Here is a 10,256-nt window from a genome sequence, read left to right on the forward strand (position 1 = left end):
AAATAAATCACTTAATATAGATTCCACTTTGAGTAAACGATCTATACTTAATGTTTATGATAATGAGGCATGAGAATAAAATTAACACATACAAAAGTACATCATTGCACACAATATGATATATGATAATGATTACTGGATGGGTAAGTTAATTTAAATATTTAAATGAGAATTTACTATGTACCAGGAAAAAGCAAGGTATTATAAATAAACAATTCCTACTTCAAGGAATAATGATAAAACATCTTCCAATTTAGATTAGAAAATGACTTCCATCTTAAAACTATAAATAGTATTTAAATACAACTAACAATGAACAAAGTAACTATTTTAATAAATCAAAAGACAAGAAGTGTATCACATAATGAGGCAAGTAAGCTAGAGGAAGGTATACTTTCTCTTCAGAGATGAAGTGCAATTTCTTATCAGTGTTATGGGCCAATTATGTACATATAGCATAAAGAGATTTATAGTAAACTATAATTTAAATAAATATAAAGAAAGAAAGCAAAAATAAAGTAATGAGAGATTTATAAATTTATACTTATGCTTAGAAAAGAACTGAAAATGGATTTTTTATTTCTTGCCACTATTCCAGTTTCCCTAATTCTGTCTGGTCTCCTAGCTGTTAAAATGTCTGTATTTGAACTACATATATTAGCATGAACTCATTATGACCACATGTGTTTTATCAGAGAGCCTATTCACATTTTCCAGCATAGTTTGGACAAACAAAATTCTGTCAACTGAGCAACACTTTGGAAAGCTTTAACTTTATAAATGTTTTAATAGTCATACTCCATTCAGGATATTTTTCTTATTTCCTTCCCCCAAATTATAGCATATATGCAACGAAAACCAGTTTCCTCTTTTCCTGTTACTTGAACTAAGCGTATGTTTTGCAACAGGGGTGAAGTGAACCATAGGGCATATTTTGTCACTATGAGGAGACATTAATAGAAGTCATTAAGATTTGGTGCTGGCATTTAGTGGAAGGAGCCAGAGATGCAAGATTTCTGCAATGTGGCAGATAATCTCAGTTGCCAAAGAATTTTCCCTTGTATCACATGGTTTGCCTGAGATTCATGCAGATGAAAAACAGTTTATAATTTCTAAGCATAAATCTTAACTCTATTATCTATAAATACAAAGTATTTTTGCACACCTTTTACATAGACGTTTTCCAGAAGTAACTATTTACTGTTGTCATGGAAGGAAGATTAACATATTGATTTGTTCAGACCTTTTCTAAGAATTGCTCAGTTTGGAAAAATTACTTGGTTTATTTATGTGGTTGATGTAACTTCCTGACATAGGTAATAATAATAGAACAACAACAACAACAAAATCAACCTGAACCTGATGAATCCTCTAATTTACATAAAATGCAGAAAACAGAAGAGCATGTTAACTAATAGACTAAGAGATTTAAAAGACAAAACTTGTACTTTGTGGCTATAATTTATATTCTAATTCAAGTAAACTATAAAAAATTTATAAGACATTGGAAACTTAAGCACACTGGGTATTTAATAATATTAAGGAATAACAAATATTTTAGGTATGTTATGGCATCACCTATTTTTATTTTAACCATTTTATTTATTTATTTTAATTGACTTTATTGGGGTGACACTGGTTTACAAAGTCATAGTGGTTCCAAGGGTACAACTCAATAAAACATCACCTGCACACTGCATCCTGCACCCATTGCCTCAAGCAAAGTCTCTTTGCATCCCTATCCCCCCCCCCACTTTTGACCCCTCCTACCCACTCCCTACCCACTTTCCCTCTGGCTAGCACCACACTGCTATCTGGGCATCATCTTTTTCTTTATTTTAAAGAGAATCCTATTGTTTAGAGATACATAGTGAAACATCCTATCTAATAATAGACAAACATGGTAATTAACCATACCTCCAACATGCTTCCCATTGGCTAATCAGGGTGATATGCAAATTAACTGCCAACCAAGATGGCGGCCGGCAGCCAGGCAGCTGAAGTGAACAGGAGGCTTGCTTGCTCCAGTGAAGGATGAAGCCAAGGTTCCTGCCTGACGCTGCCGGCCTCTGAGCTTGGACTCTAAGAAACAACGTTGCAATTATAGAAGCTAAACAATCCCCATGCTTTCAGCCAGCCGGCCAAACTGGAGTTGCAACAGTGTTTCAATTACAGAAGCCAAATAAACCAGATACCTGCTTTCAGCAGCTGAGGTCTCAGAACTGGAGCCAAGCCTCAGAGCTAAAGCCGGCTCTCAGTTCCAGTGACAGCCATAGAAGGTAAATAAATCCCAGAATAAAAGAAAAAAGAAAAAAAGGAGAGGTTGGGAGCTTCAGTCACCCGCCAGCCTGAAAACGGCCCTCAACCCCTCACCCAGACTGGCCAGGCACCCCAGTGGGGACCCCCACCCTGAAGGGGGTGTGACCAGCTGCAAACAGCCATCATCCCCTCATCCAGGCTGTCTAGGCACCCAAGTGGGACCCCCACCCTGATGCAGGACACCCTTCAGGGTAAACCAGCCGGCCCCCACCCGTGTACCAGGCCTCTATCCTATATAGTAAAAGGGTAATATGCCTCCCAGCACCGGGATCAGCGGAGCCGTGAGGCCTCACGCCCCAGGATCAACGGAGCCACGAGGCCTCCTGGCACCAGGATCAGTGGAGCCTCCCAGCACTGGGATCAGCGGAGCAGCGAGGCCTCATTGCCCCAGTGTCAAGCGGAGCCACGAGGCCTCCCAGCACTGGGATCAGTGCAGCCACGAGGCCTCCTGGCCCCTGGAGCAGCATGACAGGCAGCAGCGCCCAAACCCCCTGATCGCCCTGAGGCTCTGTGTGTGACAAGGGGTGGGACCACAACCTCCCTATCCGCCCTGCTCTGTTCGTGACAGGGGAAGGTGCCCCAACCCCCTGATCGGCCCTGCTCTGTGTGTGACAGGGTGCGACGCCCAACCCCCTCATGGGCCCTGCTCTGTGTGTGACGGGGTAGAGCCGCAACCTCCCCATCGGCCCTGCCCTGAGTGTGACAGAGGGGAATGCCCCATCCCCCTGATCGGCCCTGCTCTGTGGGTGACAGGGGGCAGTGTCCCAACTCCCCTACCGGCCCTGCTCTGTGCGTGACAGGGGGTAGTGCCACAACCTCCCCATTGACCCTGCCTTGAGTGTGACAGGGGCGGTGCCCCAACCCCCCAACCGGCCCTACCCTGAGCGTGACTGGGGGTGGCATTGCAACCTCCCAATCTGCCCTGCTCTGTGCATGACAGGGGGCGGCACTCCAACTCCCCAGTCAACCCTGCTCTGAGCCAGACCAGGGGCTGCACCTAGGGATTGGGCCTGCCCTCTTCCACCTGGGAGCGGGCCTAAGCCAGCAGGTCGGTATCTCCTGAGGGGTCCCAGACTGTGAGAGGGCACAGGCCGGGCTGACACCTCCCGCTCCCCCCCCGCTCCCCCCCCCCCCCGCCAGTGCACAAATTTTTGTGCACTGGGCCTCTAGTCTATATATAAAGAGGAAATATGCAAATTAGGCTGGGATGCCATAATGCGTCACGACTGGACAGGAGGAGGTTGTGTGTGCAGGTGAGGCTGGAAGCAGAGATGGAGACAGAGAGAGGGAGCTGGCGAACCGCTGTGCCCCGGCTTGGGTCACCCGCCCCCCTCCCCTCCAGCCAGAGCAGACACGGATAGGGTCTGGGGGGGCTGGCCCACAGCCTCCGCAGCTGAGTGTAGGCCCAGAGAGGAAATGGCAGGCCTGCCTGCTGCTGCTGCAGAAGCAGTGTGGCTCCCTCCTGCCTCCTGAAGAAATGGCGCAGCTCCCTCCCGGCTCCCGTGGGCACGGGCAGCTTGCTTCCACCTCCCGCAGAAGCCACACAGCTCCCGTGGAAGCAGCGTGGCTCCCAGCGGCATGCTGCAGTTTCCGCCGACTCCCAGGGGAGTGGTGAGTGGCCTCATTCACGCAATATCACAGGATGGGCTACTAGTTTATAGATAAAATGATCAGCGTGGCTCAGTGGTTGAGCATCGACCTGCGAACCAGGAGGTCACGGTTCAGTTCCCAGTTGGGGCATGTGCCTGGGTTGCTGGCTTGGTCCTGGGTGTGGGGCATGCGGGATGCTTCTGTTTCTCTCTCCCTCTCCCTTCCTCCCTGAAATCAATTAAAATAAAACAAAAAACAAATAAAAAATCGAATAACACAGAGAGCAGGGAGTGGATGTAGATGAAAAGATGGGCCATGACTTGTAACATTTGAAGCTGGGTAATGTACGTGGAGGTTCATTATACATCATGTCTTTTTTATTTCTGTAGACATTTGAAATTCCCCATAGTAAAAAGGCTAAGAAAGGAAGGATCACTTTGGGATGTGTAGACTTCCACCATCAAGAGCATCGTCATCACGGCTGTCTCTAGCTAAGGGAAGAGAGGATCGAGCAAGAGCTGAAAGGGAAATGCAGGAACACGATTTACAGGGTCTCACATGGTCCTTTCAACACAACTCTGGAGCATGGGAATTTCCCCATTTTCCAAATTGAGGAGACGGAAGTTCAGAGAGATAAATACCGCTTCCAAGGTTATAGAGCCAATAGATGGCACAGCCAGGATTTGGTCTTACATCCATTTGTTACAAAGACCCCCTTCACCCTACTCTGTCTCTCTGCTATAATTCTTGTCCACTATCTTCCAAAGTCCTTCCACAGTCACTGCCTAACCGCTTACCTACTCCTGAACCAGCTTTGTCCTGATCTTTCTCTCTATCTAGTCTCCAATCCCTCTCTCCCCCAGCGTCTGGACCTGTGTCACTGTTCTGTTCACTCTTTCCTCAGTTGGGAAAACGAATGTTGCTTGAGAAACTGAAGCCCCCTAAGAGAAAATATAGGGTCTAATAGGATCCTGGAAACTGAGTTTTCTATTGTGATCTTTTATCTTAACCAAGAACAAATTACAATTAAAGTGGCAAAATTCAGCCATTTCTAAAAAAAAGCCCAGGCAAAATATTATATGTACATAATTTTTTAAAAGTTGAAAAGCACAAAGAACTGGCTTTATGCATTCTAGCCCACTGTTTCCACATATGGAGAACATTTGCTCACTGGGGGATTTTATTAAATCAGTAATATAAATAAAATGTCTTGTGTGAACGAAGGCTGTGTATATAAAGAGAATTTTCCTTCCCTCTCAGGTCATGGGTGGTAGTTTCCAAATTGAGTAATATGCACTTGAGGATTATAATTTAAAACATGACATGTCCCACTATCTAAGATTCAAGGAGTTTGTATATATGGAAATATAGTTTCACATGTGTACCTGCACAAACACAGAATGAATTCCTATTGTAAATGTCTTGCTAGTCTAAAAATGTACTGGGTTCATTCATTTCCTTCACACCGATCCACTTGTAACTAACACAGCCTGGAACACAGATGTTATTATTTTACCTTGAAGTCAGGGTCACGTGAAGGTCCTACTGGAGGTGTTCACAGAGAGAATAAAAGACCATTTACTGGGAGGCTCAAGTTTCAGACAGTTTGTCCAAGTACCTTCACTGGACTTCCCAATCAAAAATTCTATTTCAACACATTCTAAGATCCTAGATCTACATGTGTGACACCAAGTGTCAAATAGTGGTTCGAATCCTCAGACATTCATGTCAATTTTAGCAATGGCTCATAAAGAATTGCATAGTTACTTTATACATAGACTTAGCCTTTACTTTAGACTTAGCCTTCATCTATCAATCTTTTCTATCTTTTTGTTGTTGTTAATCCTCACCCGAGAATTTTTTCCCCCCAATTGACTTTCAGGGAGAGTAGAAGGGAGGGTGGAAGGGAGGGAGGGAGGGAGAGAGAGAGAGAAACATTGATGTAAGAGAGACATATCAATTGGTTGCCTCCCATATTAGTCCCGATGTGGGGCCAGGAATTGAACCTACAACCCATGTATGTGCCCTTGGCCAGGAATCAAACCACTGAACCTTTGGTCCTTGGGCTGATGCTCTAAGATCTGAGCATCTGGCATGGCTTATAATATTATTATAAGACAGGGTATCTCAGACTTGTTTGGGAGGCAGAGATTCAGAACATATGATCTTATTTGCAGACACCATATCTTTGTAGAATATTTTAAAAAATACAAATCAGCATATTTTTGTATTTCATCTACACACTATTTTAATATATTTTTACTAGCAAAAAGAAATCTACCTTTTATTATTTGTACACCATATAAACTCTTAACCAACAGCTCACACGTCTTAAAACAAAATAAAACACCCAACAAAAACTATTGAACAAAGAACAGATGATTGGTTTTCAGTTTCCCTATAGAAATGAATTTGCCATTTCATTTTTTTCCCTGTCAACTACTGGCAACCTTCAGCAGAAACGTGGTATCTGGAGCCAAAGACTTGTAAAAAATTATCGATAACAATTTGAATTGAGGAAATACTATCCACCAACTTTTCCCCTCTGTAAACAGGGTAAAGGCAACCATTACTCAATATTACAGTTGAATGCACCTTCTGTACAGCTTATGAAACACTAGAGATTCATAGGAACACTGTGAGAAGCACTGGATTAGAGTATGAAAGAGAGTTATTAGAAGCCTGAATATGAGCCTTACCCATGTCTTCAGGCACAAATATAAGACCATATGGAGCCCAGTGAAGCTCACTGTGGAAGCACAACAGGCAAGGAGGGACCTAAACCTTGCCTCTCTACTCTTGTTACCACACATAACAAATTTGATCACTGGTAGCTACTGTTCTCATTATTCATTACATATATATGTATAATATTTTTATTGAGTTTTAGAGAATGAGGAAGGGAGAGGGAGAAAGAGAAACATCAAACATTGATGTTAGAGTGAAACACTGATTGGCTGCTTCCTGCACTCCCCCTACTGGGGATCGAGCCTGCAATCTGGGCATGTGCCCTGACTGGGAATTGAACCAGCAACCCCTCGGTGCCCAACCAACTGAGCCACACTGGCCAGGCCTCATTATTCACTTATTGATGATGGCAATAGGTGGTAAAGGGGTACAGTTCACTACGGGTGGCTTTGTTAATTCTTGAGAAATCTCTTGATACCATCTACATAAATGAAGCTGCTTTCATTAGTCTCTTGACAACTTGAAGTATAAGCAAATTTAAGCCGGTAAATTGAATTTAAGTTGGTTAGCAGCTTTTCTCCTCATGTGCTAATGAGAGAGCAGAAGAAATTAGGAGGCTTCTAAGGATATTAAGGACGCTGAGTTTCAAGTTAAGTCTTTTGCAAGAGAACACCTCTAACCTTCACTAGGAGCAGAAAAGAAACCACTGGAGTGGATTATCTGAATGAATGAAGTAGCTTTGTGTCATTTGTTTGAGTCCCTGTATATTAGGAAGAGGTGAGAAATCAGACACCTGAGATGGAATGAGAAAAGTCATGCAGTGTTGGGAAACAGAACTCTCTGAAAGACCTCTGATCACATGTAGAATAGTCTGCAGTAGAAGAAAGACAAGCTGGGCATTATGATGTGCTTGAAGTTTTCCCTCACTGGTGTATTAGTCTTGGTTTTGTTGTTGTTGTCCTGTGCTCATGTTTGTTTCTCCCTTAGATTTCTGGGTAAATGCTTTTACAGTTCAGAGTCAGCCATAATCAATAGTGAATGCTACTACTACTGCTACTATTAGCTATCATTTATCACGTTTCCTATTTATGTTAAGTACTCTCTGTATATTATCTCATTTCATCCTTTTGAGGGTATGTTTTTATCTGCCTCTCACAGATGAGGAAATCGATGGCGATTGCAGTCAGGTAGTTGCCCAGAGTCACACATCTCTGAAGCAACAGAACCACAGCCAGAATTCAGGTCTGTCTAACTTTAGAGATTGCACTTGTCATTACACTATACCACCCCTGAAAAATACTGGGCACCACTCTTCACAAGGCAATTGGACAGATACTCTGTAATAATATAAATAGGTCTCAGGCATGTTCCTTTTGATAGGACAATAGTATCTCTGAAGATGATAAAATAATGCAGGATGGAATGTGATAAGAATCAAAGGAATGGTTTTGTTAAGAATTAGAAGAACTCATGGAAAAATGACTTTTGCTGTTATGGTTAGCAAAGACTTCACAGAAGAGGTGAAATATGAGTAGACCTCAAAGGATAGGTAGGATTTCAAAAGGCAGAGAACAGGAAGGAAGGCATTTATTAACTTATTTTTTACATGCATTTTACTCATCAAATGCATATTAATTGTCTATTGTGGCTAAACAGTGCTGAATGTACTTTTCTGGGAAGCATCAAAATGCCGGGGTAGACGTGGTGCAGGCATATTAAATGGCCAAGGCAGAGAGATGACCTGGTGTGTAGTGTGAGGTAGAGCCAGAGGGATAGAGGAGACCAGACTGTGAGGGTCTTGAACCCAGGCCAAGGATGGAATGTATTCTCAGTATGCATTATGTGTAGTAGGCATTTATTTGATCCTAATGGATCGGTAATTAGATTAACCACAGGACACTTCAGGAGTTCCTTGCTTCTATTTGTATGTGTGTGTGTGTGTGGTGTGCTTGTGGTGTGTGTATGTGGGGGTTGGGGTTGATTTATAGGAGTTTTTTATATACCCCAGATCAGAGTTCTTTGCTGGATTTATGTATAACAAATACATTCTCCCAGACTGTGATTTGTCTTTTCACTCTCTGGATAGTGCATTTTATGAGTAGAGGTTCTTAATGTTAATGAAGTCCAATTTATCAATATTTTTTGCTTAATGATTTTATGTCCCGTTTTAAAAAAAAACGTTTATCTTAGGGTCATGAAAATTTAGACTATTTTCTTCTCTTAGAAGTTTTACTGTGTTTAATCTTTCACATTTATGATGCACCTTAATTTTTATGTATGATTAATAGGTTCAAGGTTTAGTTCTTTTTCCACATGATTATCCAATAATTCCTGCATTTCCCTCATTGAAGTGGTATCTTGGTTGTGAATCATGTGACCATATGTTTGGGTCTCTATTCTGCTTTATTAGTCTATTTCTCTACCCTTGTGCTATTACCATAACACTGTCTAAATTATTGTAACTACAGAGTATAGTATAGATATTCCAAATTTGTCCTTTCAATACAGGATGGGACAAAAGTAGGTTTATAGTTGTGCATACTGTGAAAGTTTATTCTTGTATTATTATTTCTCAATTATTGTATTATTTTCCATACGAACAACTGTAAACCTACTTTTGCCACACCTTGTTTATCATGACTAATCTAGGTTCTTTGATTTCCATATGAATTTTACAATCTTGTTAATTTTACAATCTTGTTAATTTAAAAAAAATACCATCTTGGATTTTGATTGGGATTGTACTGAATCTATAGATTTGGAAAGACTGGATTACCTGTAATCTTCCTTTCTGGTAATATCCTTGTCAATTTTTGGTATGAAGATTATGCTGGTCTCACAAAACAAGTTTGTAAATGTTTTCTCTTTTTCCGCCAACTGGAAGAATTTGTGAATGATTGGCATCATTACTTCCTTATATCCTAGGTGGAGTTTCCTGATAAAACATTGTGGTTCTGGACTTTACTTTCTGGGGAGTTTTAAAGTTCAATTTCTTTAGTAGTTACAGAGCTGATCATATTTTCTATTTCTTTTTTTGTTTGTTTTTTGGAAAGCTGTGTTTTTACCCCAACTTTTTCAAAATATCCACTTAGTATTTTTTTTTAATGTTGGTGGAATCTATGGTGTCATCTACCCTTTCATAACTGTTATTGTTTATTTGTCTCTTTGATGTTTTTATTTCTTCATTAATCTTCTCAGTCTTTTTAAAGAATCAACTATAGCTTTTTATCCTCTTTATTATATGATTATTTGTATATTTTCTCTTTATTATACATTCTTTTTATGTTTTTTGGGGGTTCAATTTGTTATTTTTGTGAGTACTTGAAATGGATACTTAGATAAGTGCTTTGTGGCCTATTTTTATTTCCTGACATAGGCAGTTAAGATATTTCCCAGTAGGCATGGCTTTAGTTTTTATTCCATAAATTTTAATATGTAGTATTATCATTTATTTCAATACACTTTAAAAATTTACATAGTTTTTTACAGGTAGCTATTGGTTAATTTCCAAACATATGAAGATTTTAGTTTGTTGTTGTTGTTGTTGTTAGTGATTTCTAGCTAAATTCTTCTGTGGTCAGAGAACATAATCTGAATAATTTATGTTCTTTGAAATTTATTGAGTTTACCTCATGGCTAGCATATGATCCATTTTTAAA

The 10,256-nt window shown here is 40.9% G+C and overlaps 1 protein-coding gene across 1 annotated transcript in view; it reads right to left on the minus strand.

The window, feature by feature from the left end:
- The window catches only part of LMNTD1 (lamin tail domain containing 1), a 28,169-nt gene extending 18,668 nt beyond the window's left edge, over nt 1-9,501 (minus strand). The window contains exon 1 of the mRNA XM_059681132.1: nt 9,374-9,501. Within this exon, the coding sequence (XP_059537115.1) occupies nt 9,374-9,501 (128 nt within the window). The remainder of the gene's footprint in view (nt 1-9,373) is intronic.
- Between the last annotated feature and the right edge of the window lie 755 nt (nt 9,502-10,256).

The sequence above is a fragment of the Myotis daubentonii genome, chromosome 2 (assembly GCF_963259705.1).
Source record: "Myotis daubentonii chromosome 2, mMyoDau2.1, whole genome shotgun sequence".
NCBI lineage: Eukaryota > Metazoa > Chordata > Mammalia > Chiroptera > Vespertilionidae > Myotis > Myotis daubentonii.